This window comes from Coregonus lavaretus (assembly GCF_964263955.1).
Source record: "Coregonus lavaretus genome assembly, chromosome: 5".
In the NCBI taxonomy this organism is placed as follows: domain Eukaryota; kingdom Metazoa; phylum Chordata; class Actinopteri; order Salmoniformes; family Salmonidae; genus Coregonus; species Coregonus lavaretus.
Window position 1 is genome coordinate 44,579,618 of NC_139992.1, and position 18,802 is coordinate 44,598,419.

Consider the following 18,802-nt stretch of genomic DNA (forward strand, 5'->3'; position numbering starts at 1 on the left):
CGATCCTGACTAGTCTCCCAGTCCCTGCCGCTCAAAAACATCCCCACAGCATGATTCTGCCACCACCATGCTTCACCGTAGGGATGGTGCCAGGTTTCCTCCAGACGTGACGCTTCGCATTCAAGCCAAAGAGTTCAATCTTGGTTTCATCAGACCAGAGAATCTTGTTTCTCATGGTCTGAGAGTCTTTAGGTGCCTTTTGGCAAACTCCAAGCGGGCTGTCCTGTGCCTTTTACTGAGGAGTGGCTTCCGTCTGGCCCACTCTACCATAAAGGCCTGATTGGTGGAGTGCTGCAGAGATGGTTGTCCTTCTGGAAGGTTCTCCCATCTCCACAGAGGAACTCTAGAGCTTTGTCAGAGTGACCATTGGGCTCTTGGTCACCTCCTGACCAAGGCCCTTCTCCCAGATTGCTCAGTTGGCCAGGTGGCCAGCTCTAGGAAGAGTCTTGTGGTTCCAAACTTTTTCCATTTAAGAATGATGGAGGCCACTGTGTTTTTGGGGACCTTCAATGCTGCAGACATTTTTTGGTACACTTCCCCAGATCTGTGCCTCGACACAATCCTGTCTCGGAGATCTACGGACAATTCCTTCGACCTCATGGCTTGGTTTTTGCTCTGACATGCACTGTCAACTGTGGGACCATATATAGACCTGTGTTGTACCTTTCCAAATCATGTCCAATCATTTGAATTTACCACAGGTGGACTCCAATCAAGTTGTAGAAACATCTCAAGGATGATCAATGGAAACAGGATCCACCTGAGTTCAATTTCGAGTCTCATAGCAAAGGGTCTGAATACTTATGTAAATAAGTGTTTTTTGCTAACATTTCTAAAAACCTGTTTTCCACTTTGTCATTATTGGGAATTGTGTGTAGATTGCTGAGGATTTTTTTTATGTAATCCCTTTTAGAATAAGGCTGTATAACGCAACAAAATGTGGAAAAAGTCAAGGGGTCTAAATACTTTCCGAAGGCACTGTATGCACAGGCTTTGTTCCAAACTGAATTCGGAAGGCAGGGCATCATTAGTATTTGTGCCAACTTTAAATCACAATTCCAGAACTCCCCATGTCTCTGTTTTTAAACTTTGCATCCATGTTGGATTCTTTGGGCTACGGAAATCGTCCTGGAACTAATGATATCCTATAAAACCTGGCTTGAACTCTGTGTTGGGGCGGTTGGCAGCTGCTGGTGCTCTGAAGCCTGTTCTGCCTTTTCACCATCACAGCTCAATGTGTGGAGAGGAACAAATACGCGCTAGGGGGGAGAGAGAGAGAGAGAGAGAGAGAGAGAGAGAGAGAGAGTGAGAGTGAGAGTGAGAGTGAGAGTGAGAGAGAGAGAGAGAGAGAGAGAGAGAGAGAGAGAGAGAGAGAGAGAGAGAGAGAAGAGAGAGAGAGAGAGAGAGAGGAGAGAGAGAGAGAGAGAGAGAGAAGAGAGAGAGAGAGAGAGAGAGAGAGAGAGAGAGAGAGAGAGAGAGAGAGAGAGAGAGAGAGAGAGAGAGAAAGAAAGAAAGAAAGAAAGAAAGAAAGAAAGAAAGAAAGAAAGAAAGAAAGAAAAAGAAAGAAAGAAAGAAAGAAAGAAAGAAAGAAAGAGCGGCTTCTGCTGGACCGCCTGCCTGCCTGACTCCATAGTTATTTTCCCAGGCACTTCTTCTCCTGGAGCTCAGATTCAGAATTACCATTAATCTGTTGGAAACTGAAAGATTCCAACAAAGAGGGGAACAGAAATTAGCTACAATAAGGAAAAATCCAAGTGAAGGCTTGAGAGAGCTGCTGACAAGCAGGGATAACACAAAGACTGCTTCGTCTGAGTCCATGGATGTGTGGAATGTTGTGATCTGTCGCTGGAGACTCTACAAATGAGCTGGGGTTAGTAGCTGGTTAGTTATATCAGAGCAGAACTAGAACATGAAGTAGCATGAAATGGGAATGCACACACACACGCGCGCACACCTTGTTTCTTGGCAATACACCATGTCTAACTCGACTCAGAGAGTGCTCTGAGAGGCATTGGTGCAGCTCTTTCATGTCTGGATGACAAGTGTTTATTGAGTGTTTGGGGACAGAGAGTCCACACAGACAGACAGAAGGACAGACAGACAGACAGAGGAGTCTGAGGAGGCTAGGTTTGAGCAGAGTGTTGTCTAAGAGGTCTCAGACATCTTGAAAGTTTCAGCTTTCAACATGTTAGTACAATCTGTCTAGACAAAAACTAAAAATACTGACATATATGACATCGGAGAAAATATAGATATGACAAAAGATGATCAGGAAAGATAGCTAAGTTAGTAGCAGCCTGGAGATGAAGGAAGAAGGGAAGAATGGATGAGTGATCATTTCTCGGTATGACTGTTAGAAAAGGGTTCTCTCACTCTCTCTATCAGGGACACAGAGGAGCTGAGAGAAGGATGGAATGTTGAGGGGACCATGCCAACCCAGAGTCTGGACCATAGATATAGCATTACTAGAAGAGCATTTGGTCTAGCAGTTTGCATAGACATAGACTGTCATGTGCATAGTCCACATAGAATGACCATCAAGATTTATTTAGATCATGGCCCGTCTGGCTCGCGGTATGACGAGTCTAGTAATTCTATATCTATGAGTGGGCCACTTAACCCTTTCCTCTGCATGTGACGGCAAGAGGAAGGGTCCAACTCAAGGCCAGGATACAGCAGCAGCCGAGACACGACAACAGCACTACAGTTAGTATAAGGGAAGGGAATAGAATAGAGCAGTCATTCTCAGCTAAACAGCAGCAAGACTGCAGCCACAGTTCAGAAGATATAGATTTAAGGTTATAAAGTAAATCAGCTCCAACACATATGCACAGTGCAGCCATTTTGTTAACTAAATGAGTCAATTAGAATTAATAGGAGAGCTGAGGCTCGGAAGACAATGCATTTTACCTGTTTAGGGGTCTTCCAGGGTGAATAGTGACCTGCAATAGTGAAAAAACAACAATGTTTAGCCTAGAGAGTAGTGGCAGCCATTACATCAGGTCTGAGCTGGTCTGTCTGTGTCTGAGGGCTACTCCATGAACTAAGGAAAGATAACGAAACTTAAATGGAATAAAACATTAAGAAACCAATGGAAAGATGACAGACTTACACTAAAAGCAATGAGAGGGCTGCAAAATAATCCCACCCGAAGTGGTGTGATGAAATGTCCTTGAGAAGCATATTCTTGAAGCACCAGAAAGACAGTGGGTCAGAGAGGATCTTACAGTAACATTGGTCTCCAAGCCAAGGGGAAGTTGAAAACTGCCACCACCACAGTATAGACTGAGTATACAACACATTAAGAACACCTGCTCTTTCCATGACATCGGCTGACCAGGTGAATCCAGGTGAAAGCTATGATCCCTTATTGATGTCACTTGTTAAATCCACTGTAGATGAAGGGCAGGAGACAGGTTAAAGAAGGATTTTGAATTATTGAGACAACTGAGACACGGATTGTGTATGCGTGCCATTCAGAGGGTGAATGGGCAAGACACAAAATGTAAGTGCCTTTGAACGGGGTATGGTAGTAGGTGCCAGGTGCACTGGTTTGTGTCAAGCACTGCAACGCTGCTGGGTTTTTCATGCTCAACAGTTTCTCGTGTGTATCAAGAATGGTCCACCACCCAAACAACATCCAGCCAACTTGACACAACTGCGGGAAGCTTTGGAGTCAACATGGGCCAGCATCCCTGTGGAACGCTTTTGACACCTTGTAGAGTCCATGCCCCAACGAAATTAGGCTGTTTTGAGGGAAAAAGGGGGTGCAACTCAATATTAGGAAGGTGTCCCTAATGTTTGTATATATACAGTGGGGAAAAAAAGTATTTAGTCAGCCACCAATTGTGCAAGTTCTCCCACTTAAAAAGATGAGAGAGGCCTGTAATTTTCATCATATGTACACGTCAACTATGACAGACAAAATGAGAAAAAAAAATCCAGAAAATCACATTGTAGGATTTTTAATGAATTTATTTGCAAATTATGGTGGAAAATAAGTATTTGGTCAATAACAAAAAAGTTTCTCAATACTTTGTTATATACCCTTTGTTGGCAATGACACAGGTCAAACGTTTTCTGTAAGTCTTCACAAGGTTTTCACACACTGTTGCTGGTATTTTGGCCCATTCCTCCATGCAGATCTCCTCTAGAGTAGTGATGTTTTGGGGCTGTCGCTGGGCAACACAGACTTTCAACTCCCTCCAAAGATGTTCTATGGGGTTGAGATCTAGAGACTGGCTAGGCCACTCCAGGACCTTGAAATGCTTCTTACGAAGCCACTCCTTCGTTGCCCGGGCGGTGTGTTTGGGATCATTGTCATGCTGAAAGACCCAGCCACGTTTCATCTTCAATGCCCTTGCTGATGGAAGGAGGTTTTCACTCAAAATCTCACAATACATGGCCCCATTCATTCTTTCCTTTACACGGATAAGTCATCCTGGTCCCTTTGCAGAAAAACAGCCCCAAAGCATGATGTTTCCACCCCCATGCTTCACAGTAGGTATGGTGTTCTTTGGATGCAACTCAGCATTCTTTGTCCTCCAAACACGACGAGTTGAGTTTTTACCAAAAAGTTCTATTTTGGTTTCATCTGACCATATGACATTCTCCCAATCCTCTTCTGGATCATCCAAATGCACTCTAGCAAACTTCAGACGGGCCTGGACATGTACTGGCTTAAGCAGGGGGACACGTCTGGCACTGCAGGATTTGAGTCCCTGGCGGCGTAGTGTGTTACTGATGGTAGGCTTTGTTATTTTGGTCCCAGCTCTCTGCAGGTCATTCACTAGGTCCCCCCGTGTGGTTCTGGGATTTTTGCTCACCGTTCTTGTGATCATTTTGACCCCACGGGGTGAGATCTTGCGTGGAGCCCCAGATCGAGGGAGATTATCAGTGGTCTTGTATGTCTTCCATTTCCTAATAATTGCTCCCACAGTTGATTTCTTCAAACCAAGCTGCTTACCTATTGCAGATTCAGTCTTCCCAGCCTGGTGCATGTCTACAATTTTGTTTCTGGTGTCCTTTGGCAGCTCTTTGGTCTTGACCATAGTGGAGTTTGGAGTGTGACTGTTTGAGGTTGTGGACATGTGTCTTTTATACTGATAACAAGTTCAAACAGGTGCCATTAATACAGGTAACGAGTGGAGGACAGAGGAGCCTCTTAAAGAAGAAGTTACAGGTCTGTGAGAGCCAGAAATCTTGCTTGTTTGTAGGTGACCAAATACTGATTTTCCACCATAATTTGCAAATAAATTCATTAAAAATCCTACAATGTGATTTTCTGGATTTTCTTTTCTCAATTTGTCTGTCATAGTTGACGTGTACCTATGATGAAAATTACAGGCCTCTCTCATCTTTTTAAGTGGGAGAACTTGCACAATTGGTGGCTGACTAAATACTTTTTTCCCCCACTGTACAGTACCAGTCAAAAGTTTGGACACACCTACTCAAGATTATTTTTTATTTTGACTATTTTCTACATTGTAGAATAATAGTGAAGACATCAAAACTATGAAATTACACATATGGAATCATGTAGTAACCCAAAAAGTGTTAAACAAATCAAAATATATTTTACATTTTAGATTCTTCAAATAGCCTCCCTTTGCCTTGATGACAGCTTTGCACACTCTTGGCATTCTCTCAACCAGCTTCATGAGGTAGTCACCTGGAATGCGTTTTAATTAACAGGTGTGCCTTGTTAAAAGTTAATTTGTGGAATTCCTTTCCTTCTTAATGCGTTTGAGCCAATCAGATGTGTTGTGACAAGGTAGGGTTGGTATACAGAAGATAGCCCTATTTGGTAAAAGAACAGCTCAAATAAGCAAAGAGAAATGACAATCCATCATTACTTTAAGACATGAAGGTCAGTCAATCCGGAAAATGTCAAGAACTTTGAAAGTTTCTTCAAATTTGTCTTGAAGAATTTCTCGCGACCCTACCCCACCCCAAATCTAATGACACAACTTTCAATTCTGTAAATTTAGAATTTAACATCAATAAATAACCTTAAATTCATTATATTTTCATTTCTTATCAAAATGAAAAGAAACCAATAAATACATTTTGTTACAATAAAAAATTATGTTTTTCAAAAACGTTTGTATATTGTACCATACAATAATCTGTCCTCTTAAGTTTTTGTTCCAAAAATAATTATATATTATTTTATTTTGCGACTCTTAGTGCAGTTCCCCCGACCCCGACTTTGAATATCACTGCACTAGTGTACAGAGCCGTGTAGGTCCTATAATTGTGTGATTTTAGCAAGTCATTGCATGCACTTCAACATAATTACAACATTGGCTAGAAGTAGCATGGACCTCTGCCTTGGAATGAATAATTCAGGGAACAGTAGTCTAAACAGTCACAGCATGTGTGTGGGATGATGACATATCACAACACTAATGTGTTTTGACCACATACAGCCAGGCCAGAGGGCTCCAACTATTTCTCGGGTAAATATTTATATTCAAGTTAAAGATCTCCATTTCTAATATATCAACATAGATTGTGACTTTCGATAATTGATTGAAGGCATACCGGAGGCGCTGTGTGAATGTGCAACGTTTTGGGATGATTTTGGCAGGAGGGTAGTCTGAATGAATTGGTTATGTGATAGGAGTAGAAGGACGTGTGTTTTCAATGTGAAAACAGAACCTACTTCTCTCCCTATACCCTTTCCCTGACCCATAACTTACACCCACCCACCACTACACTTCTTATACCTATCCAGACCCTTCAGATCTGCAAACACAGATGGGGAAGGTCAAGTCCTTCCCCACCACCACTGACATCTAAAAAGGCCCAGCCAACATTTACTCAGCAAACGACAACATACCACATTCTACTTCAGCCTCGAACACAATATCATAAGGAACAGAGTGTAAAAGAAAGCAGGCATTCCAGCAGCACTCACCACCACCATTGTTCACACTCAGAGCTATGCAATGCAAGGCAGCAGTCTCACATCAAAAGACACAGCTTCATAACATACACGGCCCTAACTATTCACTCCACATCGGCCCCCGGAGAAACAGGGAGCGTAAAAAACAACAAACAAACAACATCCTGTCTGTCTTCCCCTTTCAATTTGCACCTCCTCCAGGAACAAAACGAGTGGATGCAAATCGTCGAGGATCGAATTAGCGAGTGACTGCATGCGTTATACGCTAGGAGGCTTCTCAGCGCTAGTCTCTTCTTAAGGTCGCAATCACATCGTAAACATGCCCTCCATCCCCAACGAGTGGCACAGCAGAAATGGAAAACGATCAACAAAAGAGAGGGGGTGGTGGAGGAGGGAGGAGGGGAGAGGGATGCAGCGACAGAGAAGACATGTTTGCAAACTATCATTCTCTCTCAGTGAGTCATCAATCTGACTGGAGCTTGCCTTGCACAGATCCAAGGCTAGAATAAAGATTTTTATAGATGGGGGGAAATGACAGCAGCTTATCAGGAACGACTTCAACAATTCTCAAATCCAATAAAATTTTTGGACTACTCTATCAGCACAGAAATACATAAAGATGATAAAGAATCCACATTACTGGGTGATAAATGACAGAACATTCTCTTCACTTCTCTTCACTTTCTCAAAACAAGGTCAATCAATACGAGTGATTTTAGGATTACCTGCTATCAACCGGCATTACTTAAAGAGAGAACAACCGGCATTACTTAAAGACAGAACAACCTGTGTTCCTTGAGAAAGGCAGAGCTACAAACAGACGGCATCATGGAGGGTACTCCACAGGGTAAATCCATTCATTGTTAACTCAGGCATATGAGGTGTTTGGTTAGACAGAGATGTCAGTGATGCCCTTTCCTATGGTAGATCAGTACTGAGATTTATTGAGTGAAAGACTCTTGCCTCTGTTCCTGTGAGACCCATAGTAGAGAATTGAGTAGTGAGGTCTGGACAGGCTAACTGGGTGGTGGGAGCTGTCCATGGAGCTGACGAGCCAGCAGACACTGTGGTAATCAGCTCTGCTCAGCTCTCAGTTACAATTATATGACTGATCACACTGATAATACAGGGGCCAGACCTGAGCATATCTTGGTCAAATTCATGAGTCAAATATGTCCTCTGTAGCTCAACTGGTAGAGCACGGCGCTTGTAACGCCAAGGTAGTGGGTTCGATCCCCGGGACCACCCATACACAAAAAATGTATGCACGCATGACTGTAAGTCGCTTTGGATAAAAGCGTCTGCTAAATGGCATATTATATTATATATTATTATGTTCTAATACCTGAGCTGCACTTCATTTAGTTTGACTGGTACAGTAGAACCAATGTTATAGTTCAGATAGTTCAAGGATCTGAACTAGCGTTACATCTGCAAGTTAACAATGACAGGTCAAATTATCATTAGCCTACAGTACTCATAGTACAGTAAGCTATCTACAGTGCATAACACTTGCAATGATGACGGAACATTCCACCTGGAGATCTGACAGAGTAGAGGTGTCTGATGTGAGTCATTTGTCACAGAGAAGTGGGACAGGACCATGTAGGAGCAGTGGGACAGGACCATGTAAGAGCAGTGGGACAGGACCATGTAAGAGCAGTGGGACAGGACCATGTAAGAGCAGTGGGACAGGACCATGTAAGAGCAGTGGGACAGGACCATGTAAGAGCAGTGGGACAGGACCATGTAAGAGCAGTGGGACAGGACCATGTAAGAGCAGTGGGACAGGACCATGTAATGACCAGAGAGATCCGGACCGTGCTGTCCCGCCAGTTCTACTGTGCCTCTAATTAGTGTGTGTTGGATAGGGCACTGTTCTGAGCCGTTCTGCTCCAATGAGACCATGCTGACCGACTGCAGTTTCCTGTGGCAACCAATCGATGCCCTCGTGGAGCACTGAACAGCTGGGCCTGCCCATGGTCCTAATGCCCCTCAGGAGATCAGGTAGTGTATACAGTGTATGTAAGGAAGGGATATTGAATTTGGGGGCTTGAGGGCTGAAGTACTGCTGACTTTCTTTTCTACCTTGATCAATTGATTGGATGGAGAGTTGAATCAGTTCCTGATTAGAAGAAAATGATAAATAGCTCTGATGTAAAGTGTGACTGTCAGTGAGAGTGAGAGGGATGACATATTTTCTGTCTAAGGTGAAAGAGCTGTATGCTAAATGAATCAGTAACATACTAACGGGACTTAGTGCTGCCCCCGTACAGCTAATGAGTTGATTGAATCAGAGCCATACGAGCCCCTATGCAGATGTAGGCATTTCCAACACGACACATGACACACCCGCACATGAACGCATACACACACAAATACACACGCATGTGCACACACACAGATACACTGCACGCATACGCACACACACACTTACAGAAGCGAAGAGCAATATCACACGGCAGGCTAACAGCAGGCCATGTCATTATTTAAATGTCATTTGGATAACTCTATGATTTTATGGAGGGCGTAAATCTTGCATAGCTTATGAATATACATAAAGCCCGCAGGGACGGCTAGCTACTTTAAATCTGGCGCGTGAAAATTGATTTTGTTGTATGCTGGTTTCATGTTCACTCACATGTTCAATACCAACACACATCTAGCTGAGGAACAGTAGAAATGATGTGCAGTGAGAAAACGCCACACTTCAATCCACATTACATTACAGCTCAAAACAACACAATCATTTCTTTATCCCTACTACTCGTACAATACAATCACACTTCAATCGCACGCTTTAAACACACTCCAAATAAAATGGCCTAGTTTCGTCAATGGAGCCATTGAGCTGATCCAGGTTAATCACCCTACTTAGACTCCCTACACACTTTTGTGAAGCCTTAACCCCTGACTCAATGAAAGTGATCTTAGCACCACTCTTCCCTAGTGCATGTGTTTAACCTCTTCTAGGCCCGCTGGGATATGACCTGGCTGCTTACCCATAAGCCATTTGGATGTCTCTCCCACCTCCATCTCTCTTCCTGTTCCTCTCTCCTAGGGCCATTCTGATTGGCCATGGATTCCTGCAGCGGCACAGGGCAGTTCTGGATTGGCTCAGGTCTGCATGGTGCATGTTGGTGGAGACAGAGCTGTGAACATGGCTGTTGCTGTTCAGCACTGTGCTGGTCTGGCAGACAGCCTACTCTAGCCCATCTTACTGTTTGGCCAATGAATCACTGTCTGGCTGTGTGCTGAATAATCCCTGTGTTGCTGGGCGGCGCTCATTGATTCAAAGACACTCTACCCCTTATTCTCTCCCTCTCTCTATCTCTCTCTCTTCGTTGTGATAGTCATCTCTGGTCCAGCCCGGAGGAAGATATAGCCACCTTTAAGAGCATTAGGAGGGAACAGGACATGCCAAGTGAGCAAGAAAGACTAGAATGTCTCCCACACAGCCAGCATCCGACAAGAGAAAAACTCAGTGAGAGAGTGTACGCGACCAGCAAACAGCTATTGACCATGTATGGGTGTATGCATATGTGTGTACTGTGCATGTATACGTATGGATTTCTGCAGGTGGGTAAGCATGGGTTGGCGAATGTATGTGAACTTCAGAATCCTGCCACGTCGACGCATACTAAACGGACATGTCTCAGTCTGAAAGCCATGCAGCTGAAATCCTCCAGCTCCAATTAGTGTTGTGGTGATGGCAGCTTGCGTAATGGTATAGATAGGCCTTAATGAGGGTGTCTGCAGCACACTCGCTAATTAGTGCCGCTGATGAGAGGCACGGTGGCTATTTGTATTGGCAGAAACAGGCCAGGAGTCAGGGGGGAGATGAAGGGATGGCTGAATATCATAACTTTAATAGGAGTGCAGGACCGTTTGAAAGTGATCATGTGTAATTCACTGCATGTTAGGGATGGTAAGTGAGTCCGTTTCTGATCCGGGGAGGAGAGAGTAAACGGTGTGGACCTCCTCCATTCCTGATGATGAGTGTTATGGGAATTGATACCAATAAAAGTGGAGACATACACATGGATGCTCACACACAAACACGCTCAGACACACGCTCACGCACACACACACGCAACCACACACACGAACAAACACACGCTCAGCACACACATGCACACACGCACACACATTCACATCGCAAGCTCAAGTGACTGCACTGATAACATTCATTTAGCTGTCATAAGTATGAAGTACCAAACCATGAAGCAATAATGAACAACTATATAACAGGGACATTTGTGCAGAAAGCTATGGGCTAGAGACACGGTGCAAACACAGATATTGCATCCAGAGTGTATGTACAGCTAATATATGTATTTCTGCTACCTTTAGCAATTTGTTGAGACATGGTGTAAAAAAAATACACATTCAATTAAGTCTTTACACTCCACACAGTGACAGTGGTTGCAACTTTCATGTCAACGCTCATCCTTTGAGTACTGGTGACCATGACAACGGGCACCCGGGCTACATCATAAACAAACAAACACAGGAACTCGCACGCACACACACAGAGTCCTGGGCCCTCTCTAAAATGCTACATCTCAATAGCCAATAGCTCACAGAGATAAGAGCTCTCCCTCATCTTAGTTAGTGAGGCCTGTGGCCAGCCCCTGACAGACAGAGCTGTTGTGGGGTAACTCAGCCCCACTGATCATTTAGGATCTCAAAAACGCTGTCTCTGCCTTTAATTGAAGGGTTGTCACGGCAACCCGCCATAAAAGAGCCACAACAGTGCCGCGAGGCTCTACACGGACAGGAAATCATGAGTGTGTGTGTGTGTGTGTAAAAGAGATGAGTGTTTAATAATAATGCTGTCACAGCTTCCCCCTCTGGTGACAGAGGGTGTCAGTACTAAACACAGCCACCAGATGGTACTGTCTCAGTGTGTGTCTCAGTGTGTTGTGAGGCTGGGAGGTGGTAAACTGTAGACACGTCTGGAGCGCTCTGACTGTCATTAGATGAGCCACATGGCAGCGCTAGCCACACAACCATCTGGAGCCCACCACACACGCACACACACACGATCATACAAACACTCTCATGCACACACTGCTGCACAACGGATGGAGCCAATGCATAATCAACATAGTTAGCTAGTCCTCCCTCTGCTCTCTCTCTCTCAGTTTGAAAGTGTTTACCAAATAGATGAGCTGTGTGTATGTGTGTGTGTCTGTGTGTATGTGTGTGTGTCTGTGTGTATGTGCCATGACACAAACAAGCTATTTGAGAGTCAATGAGAAGAGAAAGACGTGTTTGCTAGTTGTGTGTAATGTGGTGACAGACAGACAGACATTGGCGGTCACCTCTTTACTCTCTCTCTGGGCAGTGAGTTGAGTGGAGACACAGGGCCTCAGGGACCGAGACAGGGGCCGTTTTATTTAGAATGTATGGCCCGGGTCCAGTTTCATGACAGCCCAGCCAAATTGCTGGGCATTAAGAGCTGGAACATCATTTCAATGGAATGGTGACAGTTTTATTAGGGCCCATAATGGCCTGGCTAAACGATGGAAGCTCTCATCCCTGATTGGTTTGGAGGGATGGAAAGTTTTCAGCCAAAGCAACAGAGGTTAAGATCTGGGAGACGGGAAGGAGTGTGAGCTATTGGCTGCAGGGGTTGAGGTCATTTCCATTTCCATTCAGTTCAAGTTAGGTGAATTGAAATTCCAATTGGAAGAAAAATGAGTTTGTGACTGCATCTCCAGCCAATGTGGTATGGGTGGGGGGGCAAATAATTTCTGTTTCCCCACTGCAGATGGCCATGTTTGAAACAGACTGAATCGTGTCAAGTGACTACTATGACCTTTCACCCTCACCGCCTGTCTGTCACAAGATGTCCGACAAACAAATCTGATGTTCCACCGTGGCGTACTGCCTCAGGGTGGTGGCGTGGAGGAGCTAAATGCTACGTGGGTTTGATGTAACGTGACTGAATCTACATCAGTTAGCTAGCAGCTTCATGGGCCAGCAGGCAGCGTTTCTAGGAGAGCGCTCGCGTTTTGACCTTCCAGCTCTGCTCGACCGCCGCCAGAGCACAGACTGAGAAAGTGGCTCAAACACAGCCAGGGTCCGACTACCGCACAGATGGGAGGCTCATTGAGAGTGTGTGTGTGTATGGGCATCCCTCATGAGACAAAAACGACTTAACACTCCCGGCACCCAATTCCTTTCCACACTTCCTGGTCTCACATCTTCTGCTTTCTTCTCTCCTCCAATCCCCTGCTTCCCCTCTCCCTCTATTTTTCATTCTGCTCACATACACTCTCTGTATGCCAGTCTAATAAAGAAAGAAATGTGCAACCGGCAGTAAATCAATTCCCCAAATTACATTGACCTTTCTCTGTTAGTTAGTCACCATGGAGCGACCTGCCACCGCCTGGCTCTCTGACTGGTAGTCTTCTACCAGTTGATCAACAATTATTGATGGTGTGTGTGTGTGTGTGTGTGTTTGTGTGTGTGTGTGTGTGTGTGTGTGTGTGCACGTAGCACCAGTATAATGGCTGAGTCATTGTGGAGCATTGTTGCAATCATTGACTCCACACTTCAATAGGGCAGGAGGATTATGTGGGCTTCCTGATCACAGTAGGCTTAACTACTACTAATGTCCTGCGATTAACCTCTACAGTGGATGGGATCACTCCCTTTCTTTCTCCTCCATGAGCTCGCTCTCTCTCTCTCTCCTGAAATACAAAACGATACTGATATCACATTAAACAAGGTCCATCAAGTAGAGGTTTGCTACCTTATAGAAGAAATTGAACATTTTCTGACTTTGACCACATTGACATTGAGTTCCATATACAATTTTAACAGATGTCATACCCCAATTCTATCCTTCCTCATAAGGCCCAAGTAATGTACCTGTATAAGCACAGCTCTCATATAACTGATCTATCTGACGTGATCATCTATACAATACAGCACATTGGTTTGGTGAACAACAACATTACAATCATCCCTGAGGAAACAAGAGGAGAATCAGAGTATGACTCATCGTCTATTTATTTCACGTGTAATTCTCTGTACACAAAAGTCTTAAATACTAGACTTTTATAAAATAAAGGTCACATAACAAATAGAAAAACTGAGACACCTTAAAAATGAGTCAACGTTTTTATCAAGCAGGAAATGCAATCAATAAAATCTTCACCTCCTAGAGATACAAGTGGAAGGGATCACTCCCTCTCTCTCTCCTCAATGATACAAAACGATACTGATACAGTGAGGGAAAAAAGTTTTTGATCCCCTGCTGATTTTGTACGTTTGCCCACTGACAAAGACATGATCAGTCTATAATGTTAATGGTAGGTTTATTTGAACAGTGACAGACAGAATAACAACTAAAAAATCCAGAAAAACGCATGTCAAAAATGTTATAAATTGATTTGCATTTTAATGAGGGAAATAAGTATTTGACCCCTCTGCAAAACATGACTTAGTACTTGGTGGCAAAACCCTTGTTGGCAATCACAGAGGTCAGACGTTTCTTGTAGTTGGCCACCAGGTTTGCACACATCTCAGGAGGGATTTTGTCCCACTCCTCTTTGCAGATCTTCTCCAAGTCATTAAGCTTTCGAGGCTGACGTTTGGCAACTCGAACCTTCAGCTCCCTCCACAGATTTTCTATAGGATTAAGGTCTGGAGACTGGCTAGGCCACTCCAGGACCTTAATGTACTTCTTCTTGAGCCACTCCTTTGTTGCCTTGGCTGTGTGTTTTGGGTCATTGTCATGCTGGAATACCCATCCACGACCCATTTTCAATGCCCTGGCTGAGGGAAGGAGGTTCTCACCCAAGATTTGATGGTACATGGCCCCGTCCATCGTCCCTTTGATGCGGTGAAGTTGTCCTGTCCCCTTAGCAGAAAAACACCCCCAAAGCATAATGTTTCCACCTCCATGTTTGACGGTGGTAATGGTGTTCTTGGGGTCATAGGCAGCATTCCTCCTCCTCCAAACACGTCGAGTTGAGTTGATGCCAAAGAGCTCAATTTTGGTCTCATCTAACCACAACACTTTCACCCAGTTCTCCTCTGAATCATTCAGATTTTCATTGGCAAACTTCAGACGGGCCTGTATATGTGCTTTCTTGAGCAGGGGGACCTTGCGGGCGCTGCAGGATTTCAGTCCTTCACGGCGTAGTGTGTTACCAATTGTTTTCTTGGTGACTATGGTCCCAGCTGCCTTGAGATCATTGACAAGATCCTCCCATGTAGTTCTGGGCTGATTCCTCACCGTTCTCATGATCATTACAACTCCACGAGGTGAGATCTTGCATGGAGCCCCAGGCCGAGGGAGATTGACAGTTCTTTTGTGTTTCTTCCATTTGCGAATCATCGCACCAACTGTTGTCACCTTCTCACCAAGCTGCTTGGCAATGGTCTTGTAGCCCATTCCAGCCTTGTGTAGGTCTACAATCTTGTCCCTGACATCCTTGGAGAGCTCTTTGGTCTTGGCCATGGTGGAGAGTTTGGAATTTGATTGATTGCTTCTGTGGACAGGTGTCTTTTATACAGGTAACAAGCTGAGATTAGGAGCACTCCCTTTAAGAGTGTGCTCCTAATCTCAGCTCGTTACCTCTATAAAAGACACCTGGGAGCCAGAAATCTTTCTGATTGAGAGGGGGTCAAATACTTATCAATTTATAACATTTTTGACATGCGTTTTTCTGGATTTTTTTGTTGTTATTCTGTCTCTCACTGTTCAAATAAACGTAACATTAAAATTATAGACTGATCATTTCTTTGTCAGTGGGCAAACGTACAAAATCAGCAGGGGATCAAATACTTTTTTCCCTCACTGTATCACATTAAACAAGGTCCATCAAGTAGAGGTTTGCTACCTTAGAGGAGAAAGTCAGATTTTTCTGACTTGAATAGGTGACCACAGTGACATTGGGTTCCATATGGTGCCAGGACAACAACCTCTCCCTCAACGTGACCAAGACAAAGGAGATGATTGTGGACTACAGGAAAAAAAAGAGGACTGAGCACGCCCCCATTCTCATCGACGGGGCTGTAGTGGAACAGGTTGAGAGCTTCAAGTTCCTTGGTGTCCACATCACCAACGAACTATCATGGTCCAAACACACCAAGACAGTCGTGAAGAGGGCACGACAAAGCCTATTCCCCCTCAGGAGACTAAAAAGATTTGGCATGGGTCCTCAGATCCTCAAAAAATTCTACAGCTGCACCATCGAGAGCATCCTGACTGGTTGCATCACCGCCTGGTATGGCAACTGCTTGGCCTCTGACCGCAAGGCACTACAGAGGGTAGTGCGTACGGCCCAGTACATCACTGGGGCAAAGCTCCCTGCCATCCAGGACCTCTATACCAGGCGGTGTCAGAGGAAGGCCCTCAAAATTGTCAAAGACTCCAGTCACCCTAGTCATAGACTGTTCTCTCTGCTACCGCACGGCAAGCGGTACCGGAGTGCCAAGTCTAGGTCCAAAAGACTTCTCAACAGCTTCTACCCCCAAGCCATAAGACTCCTGAACAGCTAATCATGGCTACCCGGACTATTTGCACTGCCCCCCCACCCCATCCCTTTTACGCTGCTGCTACTCTGTTAAGTATTTATGCATAGTCACTTTAACTCTACCCACATGTACATATTACCTCAACTAGCCGGTGCCCCCGCACATTGACTATGCAACGGTACCCCCCTGTATATATAGCCTCCCTACTGTCACTTTATTCTATTGTATATATAGCCTCCCTACTGTCACTTTATTTTTTACTTCTGCTCTTTTTTTCTCAACACTTTTTTGTTGTTGTTTTATTCTTACTTTTTTGTTTAAAATAAATGCACTGTTGGTTAAGGGCTGTAAGTAAGCATTTCACTGTAATGTCTGCACCTGTTGTATTCGGCGCATGTGACCAATAAAATTTGATTTGATTTGATTTGATTTGATATAAAATCTTTAAAAGGTGCAATATGCAGAAATTGCTCCACCATTTCCTGGTTGCAAAAATTCTAGTAATTCACCTAATATCAGTTTATGTGACAAAACAAGCACTCACTGTGTAGCGAATCACTGTACCATCTAAACCGCTATGAAATATATTTTCCATAACCAAAAATATAGTAATTTCAGCTGTTTGAAGCTGGTGTACAAAACCGAAAGTAAGACGCAAAAACAAAACGTAAACATAGAAACAGCGCACACAGAACTCTATATCCTGCTCACGTCATCGTCTATTTATTTTGTGCAGAAATGATCTGCACACAAAAGTCTAGACTATGCACACATACTAAACTCTTCTAAAATAAAGGTCGCACGACAAATAGAAAAACTGAGAAACCTTTAAAATTAGTCAGCGTTTTTATCAAGCAGGAAATTCAATCAATAAAATCTCTGTTCAGATGCCAAAGAGCGCAGGCTAAATATGCACAGTTCTTCAGAGTAAACGGAAGGTAAGCACTTTTTCTCCCCAGTAAGTAAGTAAAGTAAAGTAGAGTAAAGAGCATGCGATTAGCTGTGTGTCAGTCAAGCACGGTCGTACTGTATAATGTGTTTCTGTGGTCTTAGGACAGGACACACACAGACAGGACACACACTCACCTGGACCAGGTCACCAGGAAAACAGAGAAAGAGAATGATAGAATGGATAGAAGAGAGAAAGAGAAAGACAGAGAAAGAGAGGGACAGGAAGAGAAAGAGAGAGAGAGAGAGAGACAGAGATGGGTAGAGATAGATAAAAGAAAGATGAAGAAGCTCTGCTACATGGAGAGAAAGACAGGAAGTAGCCAGCCGGTTATGGAGGCCCCAGGGGTATTCTTACCTCCTCCACCCCTCTGGATGACCAGGCTGGTCTCAGCCCCGACGGCACACTCCTTGAGCAGCTCCACCACCTGGGTGTGACTGAGGCCCTGCACTCCCTGCTGGTTGATGTCTACGATCAGGTCCCCCTCACACAGACCAGGACAGCCCAGGGGCTCCAGCACCTGCTTCACCCTCTGGCCCGTCGGGCTGTCTGCGATGGTGAACCCGAACCCCTCCGCCCCCTTCACCATGGTCAGCGTCAGCAGCTCCGTCTGCGTCGCCCCCGATGATGCCATGGACACCGAGTCCTCGCCGTGCGGCCCGCCGGGCGTCAGGGAGGAGCCGTCCAGGTGGGTGTCGCCGGGGTGCGGCGGTGGGGGTTGATGGTGGTGGTGGGCATTGAGATGCTGGTCACCGTGTTCCTGGACAAAGCGTGCCGTGCGCGAGATGTAGTCCATGTAGCTGTCGTAGTTCGAGCGTCCGTTGACAAGGAGGGGGCGCTGCTCCATCAGGCCCAGTGGGGAGAGGAGGGTGGTGGTGGCGCCGGCGCTGGCGCCCGGGTCCTCGGGGTCGTAGGGCAGCTGGTAGCCACGGCACAGCACCAGGGTTACGCTCTGCCCGATGGGCACTGACTGGAAAAGCTTGACCACGTCGGCATGGGTGGTGCCCAGGACACACACGTCATTGATGTACACGATGACATCACCTGGAGGAGGGGAGGCACACAGCCAATCAAGGCCAAATACATTGCCAAAAACAAGACCTATAGTGTGTTCAATAGGGCTTATTCAATATTGTGTAGAAAAGGTATGGTTCTTTATCATGCAGAATAGGTCTTTGTCTCAGTATCAATACACTACATTTCTATCTGAAACATCATCTGAACGTTGCATTCCACTGAATAGGCTCCAACATTACTGTACCTGCATTGCACCTCAGATAATGGACATGAGAGTGAGATTTGCCACAGGTCATCACTATCACCTATCCCTACACACTCACTGCTATTTAGATAACTCAACTATTAATTGACAATTAATACACAATAGCTCTTTCTCTCTCTCTCTTTCTCTCTCTCTCTGACAAAGTGCCATATCTTCCTCTCTG

General features: G+C 44.9%; 1 protein-coding gene across 1 annotated transcript in view; it reads right to left on the minus strand.

The window, feature by feature from the left end:
* The window catches only part of LOC311129275 (membrane-associated guanylate kinase, WW and PDZ domain-containing protein 2-like), a gene marked incomplete at both ends in the record, with an annotated part of 44,250 nt that extends 25,580 nt beyond the window's left edge, over positions 1 to 18,670 (minus strand). Inside the window, 3 exons of the mRNA XM_084161564.1 lie at positions 2,911 to 2,942; positions 17,715 to 18,401; positions 18,619 to 18,670. Coding sequence (XP_084017690.1) covers positions 2,911 to 2,942; positions 17,715 to 18,401; positions 18,619 to 18,670 — 771 coding nt within the window. The remainder of the gene's footprint in view (positions 1 to 2,910; positions 2,943 to 17,714; positions 18,402 to 18,618) is intronic.
* Between the last annotated feature and the right edge of the window lie 132 nt (positions 18,671 to 18,802).